This window comes from Eumetopias jubatus, unplaced genomic scaffold (assembly GCF_037043125.1).
Source record: "Eumetopias jubatus isolate StellerSeaLion01/CBP00866 unplaced genomic scaffold, mEumJub1_p1.0 scaffold_11, whole genome shotgun sequence".
In the NCBI taxonomy this organism is placed as follows: Eukaryota; Metazoa; Chordata; class Mammalia; order Carnivora; family Otariidae; genus Eumetopias; species Eumetopias jubatus.
Genome location: NW_028274817.1, coordinates 3,497,732 through 3,523,011, shown reverse-complemented (window position 1 = coordinate 3,523,011; position 25,280 = coordinate 3,497,732). Strand labels below are relative to the sequence as shown.

Below are 25,280 nucleotides of genomic sequence, written 5' to 3'. Positions count from 1 at the left end.
GGTAGAGCAAAAAGGGCAGGCAGCCGCGAGGCAGAGGGGCCGGGGCAGGAGACCGGCAGGCACGTTTCTTGCTGTTCGCTGCGTTGCTTCGCTCCCCGGGGCAGAAAATCAGGAGGTCCTAGTATAACTTCATCAGACTTTTCCCGTATTATAATTTGCATTGCCTTTTAGTGTGTTAACCAAATAATTGCAGTATTCAATACAACTTTTACTTTGCTTAACTGATTCTTCTCTTCATTTTTAGTTAGAAATACTGTGTTCTGTCAACATCCTGCAGTTTATATTCATTGCCTTAAGACTGGACAAGATCATCCACTGGCCCTGGCTTGTATGTAACTTTTTAAATCCTTAAATAAACTTTTCTTTTTTTAATTATAAAAGTAATTTGTGTTCATTGTAGAAAACTTGGAAGAGACAGACAAGCTTAGGTGATGGAATGATAGTCTCCCGTGACCCACTGGGAGAGGGCACGGCCGGTGTGCGGGGTTTCCTGGGCCGGGTGTTACCGCTCCGTGAAGGTAGCCGAGCCTGTGCTGCGCGCACGGTCTTGCGCACTGCGCTCTCATCCTCATGCATCATGAGCATTTTCCCCTGGCAGTAAAAGGTCTTTATAAACATAATTTTTAAAGTTTAATTGATGCAATATTCTTCAAATGCATTTACCAAACATCCCCTTCCAAATATTGAAGTTGATACCAGTGTGATTAGAAATCATGACGTAACATATATTTTTGTGCCTAAAAATCTTTGCCTGATTTTTTTCATTATTTTCTTAGAAAGGACTCCAGAGACAGTATTACTGGGCCAGAGGGTGGGAACTTGAGATTTTGGAAGACAGACTGCACTCCCAACTTGCTTTTCAAAAAAAGAACTTGTGCCACTGTACACTCCTGCTTGGAACCTGTGGCTTCAGTTCCTGGGTGTTTGGTTGAAATCGTCTGTGTAGTTGGATAGAAGGGGGCGGGAAGGGGGGGTGGGTATAGGTACATACACATGTCATTATATATTCATGGCAAGCTACAGATAAGCCAGTAGGGCTTGGACTTCCTGCTATGAATGCCTAGAAGGCAGGTGAGAACCGACATGGGGCGCGTGGCCTCTGGGAGGTGAGGTCGCGCTGGGGTTTTGGGTCCCCACTCCCACCGCTGCTTGATGTGTACTTTTGCACATAAGACATTTTCTGTTATGAACATGGTTTACCTTAAAAAAAAAAAAGTACCAAGTATAGCAAAAAGAGAAAATATTCATTTGGTGACAGGGAAGCAAATAAGGGAACATAGTCACCTCCATAATGAATAAAGGCAGAACTCATCATCTCTGCCCAAAGTCTTTGATAAAACAGTCATAATACAAAATGTTCGGGTACCTGTCCTCCATCTTTAGGGTGGTGTATCTGGAGAAAGGTAATCGGGTTCAGGATTTTCTGTTGTGATGTGGAAGAAAGAAATCTAAGTAAGACCAAACATTTTAGTATAAGGTGCAATCAGGAAAAAAAAAAAAGATGAATTATAAGTGTTTTTTGTAGGTGAGCAGAGAGGTTTTTCCAGCCCCAGTGAGCAGATGGAACAGTCTGATGGCATGCTTCTCACAGTGATCAGGAGAGACCGAGGGAGGCTGCTATGACCCAGGGCGGGGGGAGGGTGGCTAAGTGAGCGCTGCTAAATGAGGAGGGGCCCTGGGAAGAGACCCTCCATAGATTGTACAGCAAAACCTACCATCAGGAACTCCAGGCTAGTTGAGAGGATTAAAAATCACACACCAACTCAAGTCATAGTTCTAAAAACAAATTGGAAAACCGAAGCACTGTCTGAAGAAAGCATAGGAGAAAATCTTTGGGAACCTGGGGTTAGATCAGGAGTCCCTGCAAGTGGCACGAGCAACAAGGCCCATAAAAGCAGCTCAGAATTGAAATGAAATGAATGAAAAGGCCACAGAGTAAAAGAAAATATTCACAAAGCACGTGTCCAAACGAGCACTTGTATCCAAAACATCTTAACTCTCAAAACTCATAAAACAAACAACCTAATTTTTAAAATTGACAGAAGACTTGAAAAGACAATTCACAAAGAGGATATACATATGGCAAATAAGCACACGGACAGGACGACAGGACATCATTACCCAGTAGGGAAGGGCAAATCAAGGTCAGGATGAGGTCCCAGATGACGCTCATCAGAAGGCAGAGCTAAAACACGAAGCGGAGCGCAGGGGAGGGTGGGGAGAGACGGGGACACTTGCACATCGCTGGTGGGGATGCCGAGTTGTAGAGGCACTCCGAAAAACAGTTTGGCCGTTTCATGGCAAGTTAAACATGGAGTTGATACATGATTTAGCAGGGCCAATCCAGGGTATGTCCCCTAGAGGAATGGTGCTGTAGGGCCGGACAAAAACCCGTGCCTGAGTGTTGGTAGCAACTTTATTCGGGACAGCCAAAAGCGGGAAAGCACTGCAGTTTCCTTCCACGGGTGCTGGACGCACGGGCAGTGGCGCATCCATCCTCTGGAATGCCACTTGGCAATAAAAAGAAACAGCCTGTCGTCACCCGCAGCAAGGGGGCGGGGAGCCTCACAGACACTGTGGCTTGAGGGAAGAAGGCAGCCTCAGACGGCGGTGCCGTGGGATGCTCTTGAAACAACCCAAGCGTAGCGAGAGGGCATGGGTCAGTGGGTGCCAGGCGTTGGGGGTGGGGTGAGGGTATGACACCGTGAAGGACCGCACGAGGGAGTCCTGTGGGGTAAAGCAGCTGTCCTGTGTCCTGCCTGGGGATACACAGCTCTGCACATGCGTGTGTGAAAAGTCACAGACCTGTCCACCAAGGGAAAACAGTCCATTTACTGCTTGATAGCGAGACGGATGCCAGACGGATCCAAGGGGCAGTGCAGGAGGGAGGAAGACCGCGCAGGGAAGCCTGGGGAGGCCCCAGGGGCTCATGTGCGCTCGTGTGGGAGTGAAGCAAGCTGTCCGTGGTACGGCAGCCGCAGGCGTGGAAGCCGCCTGGGCGAGGTGGCAGGGACCGGGCGGCAGAGCCCTCCTGGTGTCCCGCGCGTGAGTGGGGGACAGCGTCAGGCCGGGCAGGCAAACAGCTGTGGGGGGGGGCAGGGGGGCAGGGTCAGGTGGGGCAAGCATGCAGGGGGGCGCAGGCCGCCCTGGTTCCCTTGGGGCAGAGCCCGGTGTGGGCCGAGTGAGGTCCTGCCTTAGAAGGGCAGCTGCTGGGCCCTCCACCCGGAGCGTGGCCCGTGGCAGAGCATGTCCCGGAGCGGCGGCAGCCCCGGGCCGTCCTCAGTGCCGCCGAGCTGGGCTGCGGGGGTGGCTGGCGCCGTCCTAGCTGCGGACGTCCGCCAAGGGCGTGGCTAGGCCCGCCTTCAGGTGCTGGGCACAGACCCGACCGACGTTTTGGTCTCCTTCCCTCAGGTCGTGTGTGTCCCTCTGTGGATTCTCATGTCCTTTCTGTGCCTGGTGGTCCTCTATTACATCGTGTGGTCTGTCCTGTTCCTGCGTTCCATGGATGTGATTGCAGAACAGCGAAGGACACACATAACAATGGCACTGAGCTGGATGACCATCGTCGTGCCTCTCCTTACTTTTGAGGTAAGCTTTCGAGAGCAGAACTCTTCAGGTCTTCAGGCCCTGAACCCCACCCTTCCCTGTGCCGGCCCTCAAGAAGCACCGCAGAGGATGGAGGGATGGAGAGGGTGACGGTAGAATTAGAGCGTCCTTTCTTTTGCGGAAGGGGGTGAGAAGTGAGTCTCCGTAGCCGTGATGCATCAGTGTATGTTGATGGGTCTACATCTAGGAAGAGGGAGTTGGTGGGTTTTCATATTGAGTTCCGTGCAGAATCAGAGACTGGGCACTGTTGACGCTTCAGAACGAACACCAGCAGGAGCTTCCCACAACAAGCCTGGTGGTGGAAACTTCCCAAGTGGACAGATTTTGCTTCGTCCTAAAGAGGGATATGAGAGTTTACGTCGCGCTTCCCCCCAGAGTAGAGGGTTTCTCTAGTCTCCTGCGGAGCCGACCTTCCCCCTTATGAGACCTGACAAGGGAAGGGTGGACTGACCTCAGCCATTATCCATCCTCAGGTGCTTTATCAATAGAACTTCAGCTATTTCTCTTTCCTCAGATCCTGTTGGTTCACAAACTGGACGGCCACAACGCGTTCTCTTGCATCCCGATATTTGTCCCTCTTTGGCTTTCCTTGATCACTCTGATGGCAACCACATTTGGACAGAAGGGAGGAAACCACTGTACGTACTCAGCACTTCAGAAGCCCTTGACCTGTGTGTGTGTGTGTGTGTGTGTGTGTGCGCGCGCGCGTGTGCGGCCCCACTCTGTGAAAGGATGAGCCTGAGGGTCCCAGTTAAGGAGGTCGCCCAAGGAAGACCTGGAACCTTCCAAGGGAAGGGTGTGCTGTCAACCTTGCTCTCCGTGCCCTGTACCATGACCTCCCTAATGGTGCACTCTGCCATCTGACATAGGGCTGAGCGTGGTCGGTAGCCTCTTAGCCCTGCTTCCCGGGGGCTCCCAAGGATTAGATAAAAATCCATGTCACCCACCAAACCCCGGGACTGCTCTTCGGTTCTGTGTCCTCCTGGCTCTCCCCAGTGACATTGCTGACATCACTGTGGCTTGTCAGTGGTGACCTGCTTGCCCTCTCTCCTCCCCACCTGCACGATGGCACATTCAGTTTTGAAGCGATCTTTGAGAACGGTTCCTTCCTTACTAGACTGTAAGCCTCTTTGCAGGTAGTGCCAGAGCGTGCCATTCTGGAAGCCAGGAGGCTGGGCAGTGGGGGGGGGGGGGTGTGCCCTGGGAGAGCCAGCACTGAGCTGACGGTCCCGTGCTACAGACAGCAGGAGCAGGCCCCAGAGAAGTGGCGTTGAGGGGGCCCCGGGAGCTCAGGCTGCCTGCCAGCCTGGACCAGCGTGGCTGCCAGATGCTGACAGAAGTCCCTTTTCTGGTTGACATACTTGGCACATATGTCACAGTATGGTGACGTGGCCTTGATGCCGCAGGCGCCCGTCTGAGAGGTGCTAGAGCAGGCCTGTGCCCCGGAGCCTCCGTCAGAGGGCCCGGGAGGTCTGTGCCGGTGGGCACCCGTGCCGCAGCCGCTGCCTGACTCCGGCAAGGTTGCAGCGCGCCCTGTGGTCGCTGCTGGTCTGAGCAGCCCGCTTGCAGGGCCTTTCTTCTTGCCCTTCGTGGGTGTCCAGGCCTTGCGCGGCCTTCGTTTCTGAGGCATCAGGGTGAAGCATTACGTTGTACGAATAAAACTTCATGATCAGGAAAGTAAAGTGACAGGAATTCAGTGGAGGCCAGTGTTTAAAAAAGTACGTCCTTCCTTTTCAGGGTGGTTTGGGATTCGCAAGGATTTCTGTCAGTTTCTGCTTGAAATCTTCCCGTTTTTGAGAGAATATGGAAACATTTCCTATGACCTCCATCATGAAGATAATGAGGAAACAGAAGAAACCCCAGTTCCAGAACCTCCTAAAATTGCTCCAATGTTTCGGAAGAAGACCAGGGTGGTTATCACCCAGAGCCCTGGGAAATACGTCCTCCCGCCTCCCAAATTGAATATCGAAATGCCAGATTAGACGCCACCCCCGGAACGGAACGCAGGGGGACCAGGACGCTCGCTGTCTCCTAGCCTCCTCTGCCTCTTTGTTTCCCCACCCGGAACTGGGACTGGAGCTGGGGCTCCGGGGACTTCCATCTCATGCCTTGTTTGCACTCAACACCTACCAGTGACTCACCGTGACGGACGCACACATGGCAGGGGACGGGCACGCGCAGTGTGGGCTGGGGGGGTGGGTGTCAGCGGCTATGGGCATGATGGGGGCAGCGCGTGTGAGAAGGAGAGAGCGATCCCCTCCTCCGGCCGGGTGCCTCAGGAGCTGGCTGGGCTCTGTTAGGGGTGGCTAATTAGGCCAGGGAAGGAACTGGTTTTCAAAGTGCTACAGTTCCCATCAAAAGTGTTCTTTGGAAACGTTATCTGAAGCAGGCTGGCCTCACCACGTAGCTTAGAGTCTGCCGTCGGGGCGTAGTCAGGAGGAAGTGTAGCTACACCGCGGTGGCACCGCGCGTGCCCACGCCGTCCTTGCTGTTTGTGTTCCGGCGGCGGGAGTCAGTTCTCTTCGGGCGATGCTGATGGCAGGTGTTCCCGGCCCCCTCGGTGAGCCCTTTCTAATGGAGTGACTCTGTGCCTGTATAGTATTTATACAAATCTTTTAGCCTTGTAATATACCGTGTCAAATCCTAGTTCTGTACAGTATATTCTGTTAAAGTATTTTTTTACGAGCTTGTATTGGAGACATACGTGTTCTGTTGCAGACGTAGATGCTGCGGGCACACCTGTCGTGCCCGGGGTGCGGGGCTGTCATGCCTTCATGGGACATCAGCATTTCCCCCTTGGAATCCTCCACACACACCGTGGCTGCCACTGCCAGAACAGCCACAGGAAGCAAGAAACGCTCGGGGCTTTTCCTGCACCCTGGGAACACTGGCTGGCAGACAACCACCGGGCGTGACCTGAAGCTGGAAACACTGGACAAAGTGGCTGAGACTAGAAACAGGCACTGGAAGGGTGGATTTGTTAAGGTCTGAGGCGTCGTGTCTGTCCGCAACAGAAATCGTGCCGGCTGGGCCCGGGCCTTGAACTGGGAGTGCCATGGCCCAAGGAGGCAAAGCAGAAGCAAGCAGACGCTCCAGGCTAAGGGCCGTTCGTTCCAGGAGGGAAAAGGAGCCCTGACGCTGTCACCCCGGACAAGGGGGCAGGGTTGAGCGCGGGCAGCTGCTGCCATGTCTAACCCGGGCTCAACTGGTGTCCAGCACACACAAGACCACCTGGCACGGCCTCGAGCCTGCGGGCCGGCGGGGCGGGGCGGGGGGGAGGACATCGGGATGGCAAAGCGTTTCCTGCTTGGTGTGTAACAAATGTAGCGCAATCCACTATTTTTGCTCCCTGCAGCTGTTCAATAAACTGGTTCCTCCTTTTCCATGGTACTGTGTGCATCTTACTTTAGGTGTCGGCCGGGCCACTGGAACTCTCTCAGCCAGCATGAAAACACCCTCCACTGGCCACGGGCAGCCAAGGCGCCTGGGGGGGTGGGTGAACATCTCTAATGAGTCTTCGGCCACAGCCTGAACGTACAGAGTGCGGAGGGAAAGACGGACACCCTGGAGACTCGACCAGTGGCTGGGGAACACCCTGCCAACACCGCGACAGCTTAGGAGCCTTACGAGAGTATTCTCGAGGCCCAAGGCAGTCTAAACCCGCAATGGGCATTTTAGTGGTCCTGGGGCATTGCCCGGTGACACCAGCGGCTGAGTACGGCTTCCAGTTGCATAAAGTACCCTGTGATTTCTGTCTGGCCGGCCCTGGCTGTGCCTGCATTTTACCGGGCACTCAACGCAGGCGGCGTTTCAGCCCACGGTTTGTACCTGGGGGTGGACCGAGGCCCTGCAGGGAGCCAAAGGCCACAGACTCTCTTTCAGACAAAATAGCCTCAAGCTTGGAGGCATTTCTGCTTCATGGAAATCTCTGGAAGATCATCGAGTTCCATGCCCAGAATGGAGTTGGGGAGGGGGTGCTTTGGGGGAGGTGGCCCTGCACGTGGGGAGAACGTGCTAGAGAGGCTTCTCTGCAAGGCCGCCTCTCACTGATGCTCCCAGCCCCACAGCCCAAAGAAGGATGGCGGAGCTCAAGCCCTGGGCACCGACCGGGGCGGGTGTCCCTGCCGTGGTCGGTCAAGGAAGGGACAGTAAGCCAGTGTGGGGCCAGCGGCTCCTGGCCTGTCCCAGCGGGCCCGGGAGTCAGCCCGGGAGGCGGCGGCGGCGGGCTGGGGAGGGGGCCGCGTGCAGGCTGACGAGAGGCAAGGAAGGAGAAGGCCTCCTCCCGCTGCTCCCGCTCCTCCTCCTCCTCCTCCTCCTCCTCCTCTTCCTCCTCCTCCTTGCTCTGCAAGGGGGCGGTGGGACACCTGGCTAACGCAGTCCCCTAAGCAGCAGTCGGCCATGTGGCCTCTGGGGACCCAGGGCGTGGGTGAACTGGGAGGGTCTCCGGGTAGGACCTCAGCGCCCTGGCTGGGACAATGCTAAAAGGACCATGTGGCCCGCACCCTGGACCGGGGACGCCCCCCCCCCAGAGCCCCCCTGCCCGGCCCCGGCCCGCCCCCCGGGGCCTTTGCTCCGGGCTTGAAAGCGTGCATCTTGTTCGGGGCTCTCGAGGCCCACGGGCTCAGAGAATGACCTCTGACCTCCTTTAGGCGGCCCGTCGGTGTGGGTCGGCCGGGCCCGGGAGAGGGGGATGCAAGACGCAAAGACGGCTTGCGGTTTGCCCCGAATGTTTGGCGTGTTGCTTTAACGCGGCAGGCGAGCGTCCGCTGTCCCGGTGAAGGGACCGTGAGTGACCAGAACGTTGGCGCACTGACAGGTCACTCGTGTGCCTGGCCCTTTGTCAGGTCAACCCGGCTGGCTGTGTTGTGATGTCACCCCCAAGTAACCCGAGCCCCTCTGTGGTGTCCCGAGCTGCACTGTTATCAAGGGGTGCTGCGGGCCAGGCCGCACTCCCGGGTCTCCAGGAGGCAGGACACGCCGCCGCTGAGCACGGCCGGCGAGGAGGAGAGTCACCGACCGGGCCGGGCGCCGGGCCGCCCGCCGCTGCCCTTCCCCGCCGGAGCCACGGCTCCCGCCCTGGGCTCGGAAAGCGGCGCTCCTCCAGCCACCCCTGCCGCCACGCTGGCCCAGCCGGTGTCCGCTGGGGACCCTGGCTTCAGGCTGCTGCTCCAGGAAAACGCTTTCCGAGCCTTGCCCCAAGAGCCTCTGTTCAAAAGGCCCCGCACCACCCGGGACGCCCAGTCCGTGGGGGCGGGCCATCTCCTCTGCCTGCCCCGCCCCAAGAAGCTGTGGGAAATCCTCAACAACGACCAGTTTGCACCATTTGCTGGGACAACGATGGCACTTGGATAGGCGTCAACGAGCAGCTGTTTCAGAGGGAGATCTTGGAGAGGGGTGGCCCCAACAAAGTGTTTGAAATGGACGGTATGAAGAGTTTCGTCCGCCAGCTCAACCTCTATGGATTCAGCAAACTGCGCCAGGACGTTCACACATCCGTGGGCCTTACCCACTTTCTCACCGGAGGGGCACCCGTCCACGTCCTGAGCAAGGTAACGGTGGACGCCCCCGCCCCTGCGGGGGGGCATGGGCTGCCAGGCTCTGGGGTGCTGGGGTTGGGGGGGGGCGGGAGCCCCCAGGACCGCCTCTTGGGAGTCGGGTGCCCGTGTCCCCCTCTGGGTGCTGGTGACAGCGACTGAGACTGAACGTGGGGAGAGTGCTCAGGATGGTGCCAAGTGTGTCGGGGGTGTTTCCTTCAAGGACACACGCTCTGTAGCCCATGCTGACCACAGCTGACACTTGGGGGCGGGGAAGGTGCACCGGGAATGGGTAGGAGAATGGGTCCTAAGAGTTCTCCTCACAAGGAAGAAAGGATCTTTTCCTATTTTCCTTCCTTTCTCCTGCCACCCTCGCCCCCTTTTCCTATTTCTTTGAGTTAGCTTCTTTTGCTGGGGTATCTCTGTGAGATGCTGCGCATCAGCTAAACTCGCCGTGGTCACCGCTTCACAGCACATGTAAGGGAAGGCATCGTTCTGTCCACCCCCAAAGGAGGGCTGCCTGTGCAGCGCCTCCCCATAAAGCCCGGGAATCACTGGACCCTCCTGCCCCGCGGCCCGGGGGGCGGGGACCACGCGTCCGCAGGGGCTGTGTGTGCGCACGCGTGACCCCGCGGCTCTAAGCCGTCCCCGGAGGCGGGTGGGCGGGCCCCGTTGGGTGAGCCAGCAGTGTCCCCTGGGCGTCTGGGGGCCGTGCTAGCCCCAAAAGCACTTTGGGAAGCATGTCGAGGGTTGAACGAATGGGCGTGCTTCCCCAGCTCAGCGGGCCCCTGGAGGCCCAGAGCCAGGGACTCCCACCCCGGGGGGGGGGTGCTGGGGTGGGGGGGGTGCGGGGGGAGGTGGGGGGAGTGGGGGGGGGAGGTGGGGGGGGATGGCGCGCGATTCTGCGGCCAGCCGCCGTGGGCTCCGAAAGCCGCCGCATCTCCTGCCCCGTCTGCAAACTCCACGCCCCCCCTCTTCGGACTCGGACGCTGACCGCAGCCGGCCACCTGTAGTCCTTGCCCACGGGTGCCGTGGGAGTCCTGAGCGAGGGAGCGTTGAGGGTGCGGAAGCGAGCGCGCGGCTTCCTGTGGGGACTGTGACCTTCTCGCAAGAGGCCTCGGGGCCGACCGCTGGGTGAGGCCGCGGAGGGGCCTCGATCTGGTGGCCGCTTGCCGTCAGCTCTGTTGTGACGGGGTCTTTCTTTTCCTCTTTCCATGTTGCACCCAGTTACAGTTCTACAGGGGCCCCTCCTGTCAGAGAGACTGCCCGCACCTGCTGGTGAGGATGAAGAGGAGAGTGGGCGTTAAATCCGCGTCGAGGCAGACGGAGAGCGAGCCCGAAGCCCCGGGCGTCCCCCCGGCAGCACCTAGAGCCAGCCCGCGCCCAGAGGGAGTCCCGTCCTCTGCTGGGGACCAGCGGGAGCCGGTGAGCAGCCGACAGCGGGGCGGCCCCACCGCCCGGGGCAGGAGCCAGTCGGCCCCTCCGGCCACGCTCGGGGCGGCGGCCAGGCCCACCCTGACAGAGCCCCCCGCGGCAGTCGGCCGGCCCCAGGGTGCCCAGGCGCCCATCACCCTCGCGGCCGACGGGGCCGAGGCAGCGCCGTTCCCCTGGGTCTGTCTCCCCCTGCCTTCCGGGCAGGTGCACCCTTGCGGGCCGCTGCTGGGCCTGGCCGCCGGGCCCCCCGTGCTGCTCCCCGTGCCCACCACGCAGCTCCCCGGGGCCGGGCTGCTGCCCGTGTGCCACCCCCGGGCGCCCGGCGGGGCTGCTGCACCTGCCGCCCCCGGGACTGTGATTCCTCACCCCCGAAACCCCTTCCACTGCTGTCCGGACGGCCGCTGTTCCCCCAAACACCTGCCACCTACCGACGGGCCCCCCGAGTACCCCCACTGCACACACTACAGCAGCTAGGGGCGGTCTTGTCGTCGGAAAACAGGCAGGCCAATAACACGTTTCAGAAAGGGAGCCCTTTTCTGAAGAACCCCCATGCCCGTGGCCTCGGCGATGAACCCCCCGTGCCCGTGGCCTCCGCGATGACCCCCCGTGCCCGTGGCCTCCGCGATGAACCCAGTGCTCGTGGCCACCGCAATGTCTCTTTCTCAGCAGCTGGCTAGCCCTCCGCTCGCTTTCTGCTGGCGTGGTGAAGAAGTAAGCACAACGCCCCTCCCGGCAGAACACAGGGGCCCAGGAGACCCCCGGTCGGGCCCCTCGGAGGCTCCGCATCCCGTGGTTAACAAGGCTCTTTATGGCGCTTGACGGGTACCAGAACCGAGCATCGGTGGCCTGGTGAGCACGATGGCGATGTTTTCCCGGCCAAGCAGGCACGTTTCCCTGTCGTGCTGGGGCCCTTGTGTGACAGGACCTTCACTTTACCCACGAGAAGAGGTCCAGGCTCTCCTCGTAAGAGGGCTACAAGGGGCCCTGACCGTTCTCCAGCGCCCGGGTGAGGGGGGGGACAGTTGCCGCCAGGGTCCTACAGCTTGTCAGTGCGGAGGGGGCTCGCTGGGGTCCGGACCACAGGATTTATGGTTGGCTCGCCTGCAGGTACAGGAGCTGGTGACATTCCCCCTTTTCCTTCCCGTTCCTTCTCTTCCTCTTTGGAACTAAAGACGTCAAGCGTGCCACGCTTCGACTTGGGAAGAAGCAACCTCTGGTTGCTGGGGTGTCCAGCGTCCATAGAATGCACGCTGTCCTCGCCGAGCCTCTTTTAAGGAGCGATTTTCTCAAGGAGCACCGGCATTCGGGCATCCGTGCTCTCACCGTAGCACCAAAGGGGCACAGACAGCGCAGGAAGGGCTCCGAAGCCGGGCGGAGGGAAAAGCAGCCGTCCACCCGAACAAGAGACACGGCTCTCCTCCACTCTCCACCGGACAGCGGGTGGGGGGGCCCCGTGAGAAGGGGGGAGAGCCCGCAAGAGAATGAGCACACGGCGACGGAGGAACAGGGGCACCCGTCACCCCGAGACTAGCGCTCAGGTGACCGCCGCCAAATCTAGCCTGCGCCAGCCTGCTCCCTGATGAACTGACGCTCACGAACGGGGCCTCCTCCCCTTTCAAAGCGTCATCAACCTGGGAACTCCCGAGCTCTTGAGAGCGGCCTTTGTCGTTTTCCCTCTGTATCGCGGACTTCCGTATGCCTCCCGATCCCGAAGCCCAGACTGTTTGGACCACCACCGGCTCCTATAGACTCAAACCCGTGGGAAACTTGCTGACGTCAGCAAATCTCTACAGAAAGGGGCAGGTGTGCCCATCTGGCACCTCCACTGTCCGCGCTCCCTAAAGAGCGTGTGGCCGTTACGCACAAAGCCTAGACTGCGTGGGACGCCAGGGGCAGACCCGCCCCACGCTTCCTTCACACCACGCAGTCACGTCTGCCTGTCGGCCCTAACGCTGCTGATGGCAACGGGCTGGCCCCGAGCCCTCCTGGGCCGGGCCAGCAGGCAGCACTCGCAGCTCGCCCAGGAGGGAACTGAGCGTGAAAGGCTTCCCATGGGCTGGGCCCAGACGGCCAAAGAAAGTCTTGGAAACAACCTGTGCTCCGGGAAACAGGGGAGGGGCCGTGCAGGCCCAGAGCACTGCAGTTGACTTTCTTTTAAGATTCTATTTATTTATGAGAGAGAGAGAGAGAGAGAGAGAGAGAGAGAGAGCAAGCGAGGGCTGGGGGAGGAGCTGAAGGGCAGGCGGAGGGAGGGGGAAGGAATCCCACGCAGACTCCACGCTGGGCTCGGAACCTGACGCAGGTGGATCCCAGGACCCTGAGCTCATGCCCCGGCTGGAAACCAAGAGTCGGACACTCAGTCGACTGAGCCCCCCAGGCGCGCCCTGGATCTTAACTTTTGTGCCCAGGATACCGTCCTAGGTGAGAGCATCTAGGAAAGTGAGAATGGATTCGAACAGCAAAGGCTGCGTAAGGAGGGCCGTGGGAAGTGGGCTCCAAAGTACCAGAGATGGGACCCTTGATGCCCAAGTGGTAGAGCCGGGCGGGTCTGGTGGCCGCGGGCTCACGTCCCACAGAACGCTGCCCAAGCCTCCTTCCTGCTGGGCTGGGGTCAGCTCTGTTCCTCAGTGGGCCCCCACCATCTCCGCTAGGCTCCCGTTCTCTCTGTCCCTCCTTGGGTGAAGGTGCCAAGCGGTGACGGCGGGAGCGGGGAGGAGCCGGAGCCTTTCCCCCACTGAACGGCCAACCCCAGGGGAAAGAAGTGCTGTCATCATCCGTCCCGGAGCGCGTGTCCTGTGGAGCCATGCGGGCCGTTTTCTGCCTGGGTGCCCTGGGGCGCGTGGGGAGGATTGAGGTTCACGCTCATCACGAGAGCCACCGTGTGAAACCCGGGTCACCAGTGCAGAGAGACCGCCCGGGTGCTCCGGGTCGTCGCCCCAAAGCAGGGCATGGGCTGTCACGTGGTTCTGTGACAGCACGTGAAGCAGCGACCCCAGAGAGGGCTGTCTGAGAGAGGCACCAACAGCTGAGACCTCGTTCCCGAGCAAAGCCGTGGAAATCCCAGCTCAGTCCCCAGGAAGAGCGCTCCTCACCTAGTGCCAACCCCTCACACCAGGGCGATCCCCCAGCTGGGGACACAGGGCAAGGGCTGGAGAGATTCCCGAGGTCCCCGCTGGGGAGCGGGGCGGAGGGGGGAGGGGACGGTCCTGCCAACCGGGGGGCAGAGACCAGGGAGGCGGCGGGACGGCCTGCAGGGGCCAGCACAGCGCCCCACGCAAAGGAGGACCAGGCCCCAGGGCCCACAGGGCCTCCAAGCGCAGACCCCGGCCCCGAGTGTGGCCCGCACCCCCACCCCCCTCGCCCGACCGCCTCGTGCTTCCACCAGATACCGTGAGGCTCTGGACGCCTCAGTTTGCGAGGCGGGATCCGGAGGAAGGACCTCACCCTCCCCTTCCCAAATACACAAACCAGCTGAAAAGGTCCGCTCCACAGGATGACACTGCAGGTTCAAGTGTGGGAAGTGCAGGTCGCCACGCATCAATGCCACTGTTAGGAACCCATTTCGGAGACGTCCCAGGGCGCCTACGAATACAGGAGGACGCTACTGCAGAGTGTGAGTGCCCAACAGCTCTTAGGAAACGGCTACATCGCAGGGGCCGGGGACACCCTGGTTCCTTTGTTCTTGGCTGAATCCTGGAGGTTCGTCGGCTCTGACCTTCTTAGTTCTTCAGCTGGATTTGCAGTCAAGCCACGTCAGGCTTTGGGACCAAACGGGGCTCTGCCTCTGGTGACTGACGCCGGCCGGCGCCTTGGCGCCGAGCTCTCGGGGGACGAAAGTTGGCGGGGTTCGGCGGGAACCTTTATGAGCAAAGACGCCAAAACGAATCGTGCTCTACAGACCGACAGGCAGGGCTGATTAGAGCCACAGCCAGAGCCTGGTCCACACCTCCAGCACAAGCAAGGTCCCTGGCGCGGTGACAAGGCGCAGAGACGGGTCCCGGGCTACAGCCTTCGGCCTGGGGCAGAAGCTCAGAGATGGGCAGGGGAGGTCCACGCGGTCACTGACCGATCTCGCCGACGGGCCCCCGGAGGTCGGGGCCCAGTGTGCTTCCCCCGCCCCCGGCCCGTCCCTGGGACCCTTGAGACACACACACACAGACACACACACACACACACACATACACACACACTCTCACACACACAAACACACACACACACACACACACCAACCCGGCAGAGGAGCCTCTTTGCGCCCAGAGTGGTCCTGGCAAAGAAGTCCGACCTGCTCTTCGGCAGACCCCCAACTTCTCCACTACCTCTGACATCTGTGATGGCCCAGGGGTCCAGCTTGGGGGTGGGGACCCAGGCCACCGGGAGGATGGGACTCGCGGGTTTTGTCCCAGCCCCGGCCCAGAGGCAGCCCCAGCCGCCCAGGAACCTCCCTGTGGATGGGGACAGGGCAGCCGGGAACCCACCTCCTCGGTCCACCGCCTTCTCCGTGGGGAGAGCCGGACAAACGGGGTCCCGGACCCAGGCCGCTCACGTGTTCGCCCACCCCCTCTCCCACAACTGAGGCCACCTCATGCCATTATGGACAAGAGGGGCCAGGAAAACCGTCTCTCCAGACCACCAGGGAAGGAGGCGCGCGGGGGCCTCGGCCTTTCCTTCTTCCCGAGGGCCGCGAAGAGAGTCAGGGGCCCCTCGGAGCGCTCGGCGCACAGCCGGGGCTGCCCTCACTGCCTCAGGCTGATGTGAGCCTGCACTGCCAGCCCTCTTACTTGTCACCTTGTCACCCATTAGGGACCCTGTCCTCCTGCCTTAGTGCCTATGAGGAGCACAAGGGAGGCGGGGGCACCGGGGAGACAGGAGCCTGGAGTAGCTTCCCGAGCGCCCCGTGGGGGGCGTTCTCCCCCGGGGGGAGGCTGCAGCCCGGCTTCTGTGGACAGCTGCCTCTGATCCCACCCCGAAGGCGGCGGCGGGGGCGGGGGGTGCCTTCTGTCCCGCCCCTTGGAGCCGAGGCCGCCAGCCTCTTTAGTTCCTCAGCAGATAGGCCAACAGCGCGGCACCTCACTGGCACTCCTGGGGAGGGCAGAATCAATGCTCACCGGGAGCGCCGCGCCGGAGCTTGTCGGGCTTACGTCTTGCCTGGGCGCTTGCTGAAAAGTTTGCACACCTTCTTGCTGTCCCAAGTAGGAGCGACGGTCCCCATGCACTCACTCCTGCATGGTGCGGGCCCTCACTCAAAAGAAACGCTCAGTTTGTTTGGGGCAACGATGGTTGGGCGATCCCCTCACAGCCACCTGATGAGGAGGCAGGGCAGCTTGTCGCCCCGCTGGTCGCCCCAGGGTGCCAGGCCGTCCCTTCAGCTGCTGTCGCACTTCGCTGGGGGCCTGCGGTTCTCACACAAGATGGGACGAGGCCCCCGAGCCCTCAGCACGAAGTCTCCACAGACTCAACGGACCGAGCTCTCACTGGTCCACGGCCTACGTTCTAGAAATGTGCTGGGTCCCAGCTGAGCCGGACGGGCCCCAGCCCGTCTGCTCGGTGAGGACAACGAGCCGCAGAATGGTCCGCCGCACGGGGGATGACTCAAGAGCACCGAAGGAGCCGGCGCAGCGACGGCTAAGGGCATGCCGCCTCCCCAGGGCACCGAGGGAAGCCGAAGACCTGGGCAGGACCCCTTGGCGTTTCCGGGGACCGGGGGACAGCCAGGGCCCTCTCCCAAACACTGCTGGAGCGGGGCTATGGGGACAGTTGAGCCTAGGTACCAGGGCTGCTATGTGCACGCCGAGCCCGAGGAGCCCTGAGTCTCCCCTGGTGGCAGCTCCCACGCCTGCTGCTCACCAGCCAACAGCGGGCGGAGGCCGGGGGGATCTCCTGAGAACCCTACCAGAGCCCCAAAGTGAACAATGCAAAGCCAGGCAGAAGTGCAGGAAGAAGAGGACGGTTCTCCAGTCGAAGCCGGAGACTTCACTACCCCGTGTGAGGGACCAAATCGTGTGTGCTCTTTCCAAATTCATACGCTGCCGCCCTAAGCCCTGATGGGCCTGCATTTGGAGAGAGGGCCCTTAGGGAGCTAACTAAGGGTAAAGGAGGTCATAAGGGTCATAAGCCCTAATCTGATGGCACTAGTGTCCTTGTAAGAAGAGGGAGACACAGCAGAGACCTCTCTCTCTCTCTCTCTCTCTCTCTGTCTCTTCCCCCCGCCCCATCGGTGAACAGAAAAGAGGCCACGGGAAGGGACACAGCGAGAAGGCGGCCTTCTGCACCCAGGGAGAGAGAGGCCTTCCGTCACCGGAAAACAAGTTTTCCGAGCCCTGGGTCTGGGACTTCTGGCCTCCAGAACTGTGAGGACGTGAACGCGGGCTGGGTAAGCCGCCCAGTGTGCGGCATCCCGTTAAGCAGCCCGAGGCGGCCGACACAGCCCGCTTTCGGTGAAGGAGAGAGTGCCCGGCCGGAAGCTCAGCAAGGGACCCGAAGACTCGAACGGCCCTGGAAACAACGGGATCTCAGGGCGGCTATGGAGAACGCCCCCCACCCACAGCCTAAAGGGGCTTCTCCAGTGCACTCTCTCCAGGGAAGTCCACGTGCCTGACCACAGCACATCCCTCCAGAAACCGAAGAGGATTCCAAAGGATTGACATCCAACGAGGCATGTTCTCTGGCCACAAAGGAAGGAGAGTAGTCCTGCATCACAGAAGGCAACGCGGGAGACTTGCAAATAGGTGGAGGTCAAGCAGCGCGTTCCCAGATAACCGTGTCAGTCGGCCCCGCAAAAGACCACACACTGCGTGGCTTGAACAACCGACGTTGATTCCTCGCACTTCTGAAGACCGCGAGTCCACGATCCAGGTGCCGGAGGCCTGGGTGCTTCTGACGGCCTCTCTCCCTGGCTTGCAGGTGGCCGCCCTCTCGCTGCCCCTTCCCACGGCCGCCCCTGCGTGCGTGCACGCCCCGCCCCCGGTGTCTCCTTCCCTATGTCCTGGTCTACTCCTTTCCTGAGGACACCAGCCGTACTGGATGAGAGCTCATTTTAACGGGCTTCCTTTGAACTCAGTCACCACTTGAGAGGCCCTATCTCCAGCAACAGTCACACTGTGAGGTGCTGGGGGCCTGGCGGCAACCTATGAATTCGGTGCGGACCGCAGTTCGGGCCGTAACAGTAACCGATGGGTCACACCGGGGAAACAAAGGGAAACCGGAAAAATGCGTTGAAATGAACAACCACTATAGCAACCGTGCCAAAGCTTATGGGATGGGGCAACAGCGGCGCTGAGACATTGACAGCTGTAAAGGCCCACGCCGAGACCAGCAAGCAAGCAAGCAAACCAACCAAGCAACCCGAACTCCAGCCTGCAGCATCGGCCCGCTATAGAACGAGCAATGGGAACACGGAGCAAGCACGAGGAAGGCAGTAAGAGAGAACCTAGTGCGGGGAGATGAAACAGAGAATAGAGAACCAAGAGGGGCCCTGGCTGGCTCGGTCGGTGGAGCGTGCGACTCTTCGTCTTGGAGCCGTGCGTTCCAGCCCCACGCTGGGTGTGGAGACTACCTGTCACTAAAATTCCTAATAGAAAAACAATAGAGAAAATCGGGGCAGACAAAAGTCTGTTCTGCGAAAAGGTGAAGAGACGTGACCAACCTTTAGCTTGACTCCCTGAGAGAAGAAGACAGAGGATTCAAATGGTTACAAATCATTCCGAAAGGCTGCATACTCTATGCTTCCAGGTCTACGGCATCTGGAAAAGGCAAACTTATAGAACCGGTTCAAAAGATCGGCAACTGCCACGGGTTTGGGAGAAGGGAGGAAGGACCAACTAGGTGAAGGCAGGGGAGAGTTCAGGACAGTGAAACCATTCTGTATCATCCTGCATTGGGACTCTAGGGTATTATGCATTTGTCAAAACACACTGAACCTTACAGCACAAGAGTGTACCTTCAGGCAGGCAAATTACACACATGCACAAAGTCACATGGGCGGTCGGTGCCATCCCAGGGAGGAATAATGCAGCCTGTCCGAGGAATCCAGCTCTGGCCAATGTTTTACAAACGTAGGAGACACCCTTACGGGAGGGGGGCGGGGACAGGTGCTGACCTAAGTCACTGTGGAAGTGAGGGAGGGGCGCCTGGGTGGCTCAGTGGTGAAGCGTCTGCCTTCGGTTCAGGTCATGACCCCAGGGTCCTGGGATCGAGCCCCGCATCGGGCTCCCTGCTCGGTGGGAAGCCTTCTTCTCCCTCTCCCACTCCCCCTGCTTGTGTTCCCTCTCTGGTTCTCTCTCTCTCTCTCTCTGTCAAATAAATAAAAACTTAAAAAAAAAAAAAAAGGAAGTGAGGGAGTCTGTAAGACTAAAGGCCCAGGGAATGACACAACCACCGTGTTCTAGTTCATGGAGCTGTTTTCCGAGGCGGTACATCCAGGTTAACAATTCTGATACTGCTGTAAAGGTCCACTTGACACGAACAAATATGCAAACGGGTGGCCAACGGTGGGAGCCAGGTTTCTCGCTGTCGGAGGGGGCGTTTACTTATAAACAAGGGCAGGAGGCTGGAATGATCCAGGGCGTACCAGATGAGAGTAGGAGTCATCAGCATGAGGCCATGGGTAGCTTCCTCTAGAAACAGGGGATTACGCGTGGAAATGTTTATAGGTGCAGGTGTACACAGGGGTGAGTACACCCGCATACGTTTCCTCCCTCTGTCAGCGAGAGGGCCCCTAACTAAACGCACCCCAGCAGCACGGGCACGGCGAACACGCAGGTGTTGGTTTCTAAATCCATTCCTCAGGGAAAGGAAGCAGGGCTCCTCCGATGTACGGACGATTCCAGGACCGGGGCCGGAAATACGCAACAGGAGTGACTAACAAATTCTCACTCTTCCTGCTACGTGTTCGTCCTGTACTCCCACACCGCTACGGCACTCACAACCCTTCTGACACTTCTGTGGGCGCCCCCCGCCCCCGCACCAAGCACGTCTCGGCCACACCGGCTGGGTGTCCTGATTCAGTTACTGATTCACTTCCGACACTCTCTCCTCGGAGACGGCACCAGATCTCGCGGGGTAAGGGCTCTGTCCCACAAGACTGCCTCCCACTTTAGGTGCCAGTCACAGGTAGTAGGTCTCCAGGTCACCCACAGCTCTGGGTGGGCTACAGATTGGAGATTCCCTTGGCCTGCCCACCGTGGAGTTGACAGTTTGCTAGAGCAGCTCACATAACACTTATGTTCGTCACTTTGTCGAAGGGCAGGAACGGCCAGATGAAGGCGCCCATCAGGGGAGGTCTGGTAGGGTCCCGAGCACAGGCTCATCCGTCCCCGTGGACTTGGGTGGCACCGCTCTCCCGGGATGTGGATGCGTTCACCCACCTGGAAGCTCCCCCAAGCCCCTATACGATTGAGATTGGATGGAGGCTTCCTCGCGTTGGCATGATGGATTCTTGACGCCACGTCGGGGCCCCTCCCCGCTCTGGAGAATGGAGAATGGGGCTGAACGTTCCAAGCCTCTAGTCATGGCTTGGTCTCTCTGGGGAGCTGTCGCCCCCACCCAGGAGCCATCCAGGAGCCCACCTAGGGTCACCTGGCCAGAACAAAAGATGCTCCTAGGGCTCCTGTCGCTTGGGAATCGACAAGGGTTTCAGGAGCCCTGTGTCAAACACGGGACCAAAGACTACATGTTAGGACAAAAGAGTCTCCTAGCACCCCTATTTACAAGGGATCTCAGAGCCCTGTGTCGGGAACCAGAGCCAGAGACCCGTATAATCCACATAAGGACAGAGAGAGAGACAGACAGACAGACAGACAAAATACGGAGATAGAGATGAAAGCGAGCGATCCATATCTGAATATTTCACAAGGAGCCTAGAGCATCTGGTAGCGCCAGAAAGCAGGGGCATGGACGACGACGACAACAACAAGAAACCACTCGGTACATCAAAGGGACTCGGAAGCTAACTGAGACCCCTTCCAATGACCAACACTGGAACGATCGGAGCAACCAAATAAGGTAATATTGGAATGTGACCTAAGCTATAAAATGAAACATCCTTGAGTCCACAGTGAGAGAAACACACGATCGAATGGTAAAGGAACAGAGGCACGGGAGTAGACCCCATTTCCCCTGCAGCAGGATTCCAAAGAACCAAAGCAGACACCGCTGCCTCAAGGAGGAGGAGCACAGTCGGTCACCGCGGCGGTGAGGGCTCTGCAGAGTGACTTCCTTCCAAACAGGACAACGTGGAACGGGCAAATAAGAGTCACTTTACCGTGGGGCAACGCCTGACAGCCTCTACCTCAGCCACGTGCTCAAGGTCAACATCAACAGGGACAAACCGCATTCCTTATCCATATACCCCCTCCATACGATGTGCTGGGAATCTCTTTCCTCTGTGGCCTTCCTCTCAGAAACCTGTGGCCCCGGTCCAAGGCTGAGAAATCTGGGAGACAAACCCCAACGGACACACATCCTACAGTGTATCTGACCAGGACTTCTCAAAAAAAAAATAATAATAATAATAACCTCAAGGTCATCCGCAATGAAGTCTGAGAAACTCCCACGGCCGAGAGGAGTCCTGGGAAGACACGACAACTCGATGGGATGGGGCCATCCTGGATGGGAGGCTGGCATGGAAAAACGGACATCAGGTAGAAGACTAAGGACATCTGAGTAACGTGGCCAACTTTAGTTAATATTATCGCGTCAACGTGGGCTCCCAAGCTGTAACTCGAGGACCCTACCGGTCTGAGATGTTAGTACCGGGGGAGCTGGGGCGGCGGTATATGGCGCCTCTGGGCACGAGGCGTGCCGGCTTTCTGTCCATCTAAACCTCCCCAACATCAAGCCCACGGAAACTGAAAAAGAGCAAATGGACGATGAACCTATTTTAGAAAAGCAAGGAATCAAGCAAAAACACACGCACACAGAACCAGGCAGCGGGAAGTATCACCTTCCTCCGGAAGACCCCAGCCCCTTGCCCCCCATGAGCCTCCGAGCCCGATTCGTCCACCACTCTGGCCTCCTCCGCCTCGCTTGCAACTCAGGACCCCATCCCTCCCCTCCGGCCCCTGGCCAGGCCTAGAGCAGCCTCGCGTTCGTCTCATCTGGACCACGGCAGGAGCCCCTCGGGGTCCCGCTCCATCTGCAGCCCCCACGTCAGTCTCCCGAGTGGCCTTCCAGAACACAAGAGCGATGGCGTCCTGCGTCCGCACAAAGCTCCTCGGCATCCTACTCAGTTGAAGAAGCCCCGCCGGGCCTGGGCCGGGCCTCCAAGGCCTCGTGGGACCAGCCCCGCGGACAGCAGGGTCCCCACGCCCGGCCCTGCCCCGGCCCCGGCTTGTAGTCAGCGGGCGCTCTCCTCGGCCTCTGCGCCAACGGGACTCAGCTCAGGACCCCATGAGCTAGCTGCTCCCCTCCCCGCGTGCCTGCAGCCTGGTCGGACATCGATGCTCAGGAGGTGCCCATAAACACGAAGGGGGAGTCAGACCGCCCCCCGGGGTGTCCACGCGAGCAGTTCTCGCGCACACGGCCTCAACCCGGGCACCGCACAAGGCTCGCGGGGCTCTGGGCTGACAACATGCCCGGCAGGAGAGGCGTCCTGGGGGAGGTCAGATGCCTGCCCCAGCGCCCTGTCCTCTGCGTGCCCAGCCTAGCAGCGCGGACCGTCCCGCCGGCCGGCTCTAGAACACCTTGGACCGTGTTGGCTCGGTCCGGACACGTGAGAGGAACTAGCCCGGGGCACAGATTGTCAGCGGGAAGGAAAGAACTCCGTGAGTCTACGGACGCGGGGATCAGCAGACAGACCCTGCTTCGGCGTCTTCACGGTCCGGGGAAAAGGGACACCTTCTGCAGGCAGTAACGGTAGCTAAGTCTACGGGCACCTACTCTGGGCCGGGCATCTTAGGGACGTGTGGCAGCGTGTACGACGCACATCAAGGCCTTGGACTTGTACTCAGACCACGCCCGGTTTCCCCGCCCAGCAGTCGAGCCCTAGGGAGCTGAAGCGTGGGCGCGCCAGAACTCATGTTCCGACCCAGCTCGCTCCGGGAGCAAAGCCCGGGCCCCGCACCGGCCCGAGGGCCCCTCCCCGCAACCCGCACGGTTCCGGCCGCCCTGCGCGGGGACGTCATGCCCGCTGCTTCCTGTCCCAGGACCGAGGGGGACCACCGCAGCAAAGCCAGGCAACGGTGCCACCAAGAGCCTGACACGGGACCCTGCCCACGTGGCCTCTCCCGTGGCCTTGCGGTCACCGTCTGTCCGAGAGGGATTCCATGCCCTGGGGGCTTAAGTGGGGCCGGGATGGGGTGTGTAAGGTCGGAGAAAGCCCACTCGCACGTGGATGTAGGAGCGACGGCCCACCGAAGGCTGCCCTGGCGTGGAGGCATGGCCCCGGCTCTCCCATGCCCCTGCCCGGTCTGGTCCCCTTCTCTCCCAGCCGGCTGGGGGGCCCAACGTTGTCCTGCAGGCTCACTCCCCTGGGCAGGCTGGACGTCAGGCACACAGCAGGCCAGCGGTTCAAAACACCCACCCGCCGGGTCTCAGGACTCTCCCCGCCTCCCCTGCAGCGTGAGTGTCTGGGGGACACTTTGCACAGACCCTCCGGCCGGGGGCTCGGGACACGTGGCTTTGCCCCGTCACACTGTCCTGTGGATGTCCCTCGGTCTCACACGCTGCCCCCCGCCACCGGCCCAGCCCTATCCCTGTGCTCGGGCCCCGCTCAGCGCCTGAGTCCAGGCAGAGAGGCCCATGACTCGCTCAGGAAGGGCCCTGGGGGCGGGTGCCGGCGATGCATGTCCCAGAGGAGGGCAGGTGGGTGGGGGACAGACTGAAGGTCAGACCCCTGCGGAGGAGGCTGGTTTCAGGGCACGCTTGGCCGTGGCCGGGCAACGGGGGCTTCTGAGAGGAGCAGGACCGTGACGGAGACACCCCACGCCAGCCCCTCACCGGGGGAGGCTCAGGCCATCTAGAGGGCGGCACGTCGTCCGGCTGATGCGCAAGGGGGCTGCTGCCTGCTCTGCCCAGCCCTGGCCACAACGGCAGGGCACCTGGGTGATGTGTGTCAGCCCACACAGACACGATGGAGAGAACGTTGCCCCCAGGAAATGCCTCCCTGCGGGACCCTAGTGCTGGTGCTTGGGGTGTCCACAGTGCTACATGCCAGCAGTCCACGATGGCCTGGAGCAAACACCGGCCCTCACCCTCCAAGTCCGTTCCCTCCCAGGACAGTACGTGGTGGCCCTGCTTCCATCCTCTGGTCCGGGGACTTGGGCCAGGAGCACCCGGTTCCTGAAGTCGCCCAGGCTCCAGCTCCCCTCGGCCTCGTCTGAGCTCCCATGACCCTCCCCTGCTCAGCGCGGGGCAGTCCAGATGGGCTCTGGCGGGGGTGCTCCTCCTTCCACGTCTCCTAGGGCGGCCGAGCCTCGGCACAGCCTGCCGCCCGGGAACCCGAAGGCCCCTCCTGCTCGGCTGCTTTCAAACTCCTCGTTTGAGTCTGGGGATGTCTGGGGTGTGTGGGCAGGGAGCGTCCCGGGGACCACCGCCGTCATCTGCTAGTCTGTCCTCTGCTCCAACGGCCCGACGGCAGACAGCAGGGTCCCGGCTGGGGGCGGCTGACAGGTACACACGCCTTCTCTGGCTCAGCCTCAGGAAGCGCCATCTCAGAGTCACCTTCGCAAGGCGCCCAGCTTCATGCAACAGTTGGTGCTACACCGGACTTCTCCGAACATAACTCGTCATCGGACACAGTCTCACAGAGTCACCGGGCAGTGACTGTCGTTTACGAGGAGGCCCCCGGACACTCCCCACCGGGGTGTCTAGTCAGCTCTAGCAGAAACACAGGCTCGCTGGGAGGGCATTCGTGTCTGGGGACGCCCAGAGCCCGATGAGGGCAAGTGAACATCAGCACTGGGGAGGGAGCGCTTGGCAGTGGGGAGACAGGAGGACAAAACCCCAGACGTTGCAGACTGAGGCCAGGGTCAGGAGACACGGGGCAGTGCCGGCTGCAGGGCACCTGGGGGCTGCGGGCCAGGCCCCAGGCAGAGGACCCGCCCACCACCACCACCACCACTTACAACAAGGCCAACGGCAGCCGGCTGCTGGGCTCCCGAGAGGGACTCACCTCGGCCCTGAGGGGACTGACGGGGTAGCTCAGGGACCTGACGGTGCCGGGGGCACGAAGGATTCCCACGGCCCGTTTCCCGAGCGCTGGCTCCTCTGGGGAACGCCGGCCGCCCGGCCCAGGGCCGTCAGGCACACACGTCGGGCATGTCACCCCGACGGGTAAATGGGCCTGACACCAGAGTCTGGCTGAGGAGACAGGGTGCTCTCTGCTGTCATAGCTAAGGAAGTAATCCATGGGCCCTGGGGCACCGTCGGCAGACATCCCCGGGCCACACAGGATTCTGCACCTGAGCCTTCCTGAGCGCAGGGGGACTGGCGACGCAGTGTCCCCCTCAGTCTGGGCACAGGGGGCGAAGACAAGAGGGGCCCGAGCCCTGGACATCTCTCTGACTCACTCTTGTGTACTACAGACTCAACCCAAAGCAGCTTTTCTACTTTGTTGTGCCAAAACGCCCCTCATTTCTGGGAGGAGTCCCTGAGAAAGTCCAATTTGCCTTGAAGTTGTCCACCTTGGCCAAGTGCCCACCCACCAAGGGGCGGGGGCCTCAAGTGCAGGATCGCACCTATTTATCAGGAGTCTGCACAGTCACGTGGCTC

The 25,280-nt window shown here is 60.2% G+C and overlaps 2 protein-coding genes across 2 annotated transcripts in view; both read left to right on the top strand.

Annotated features, from left to right (window-relative positions):
- TMEM185A (transmembrane protein 185A) overlaps positions 1-6,989 on the top strand; it is a 34,194-nt gene extending 27,205 nt beyond the window's left edge. Inside the window, exons 4-7 of the mRNA XM_028096525.2 lie at positions 245-328; positions 3,412-3,588; positions 4,121-4,244; positions 5,344-6,989. Of these exons, the coding sequence (XP_027952326.1) occupies positions 245-328; positions 3,412-3,588; positions 4,121-4,244; positions 5,344-5,588 (630 nt within the window). The 3' untranslated portion in view covers positions 5,589-6,989. The remainder of the gene's footprint in view (positions 1-244; positions 329-3,411; positions 3,589-4,120; positions 4,245-5,343) is intronic.
- Positions 6,990-7,271: 282 nt separating this feature from the next.
- LOC114203120 (heat shock transcription factor, X-linked-like) lies at positions 7,272-11,048 on the top strand. The gene is given in 5 exon segments (XM_028096526.2): positions 7,272-7,343; positions 7,795-7,865; positions 8,571-8,920; positions 8,923-9,155; positions 10,368-11,048. Coding segments are annotated over 5 exon segments (1,407 nt in total).
- Positions 11,049-25,280: the final 14,232 nt, after the last annotated feature.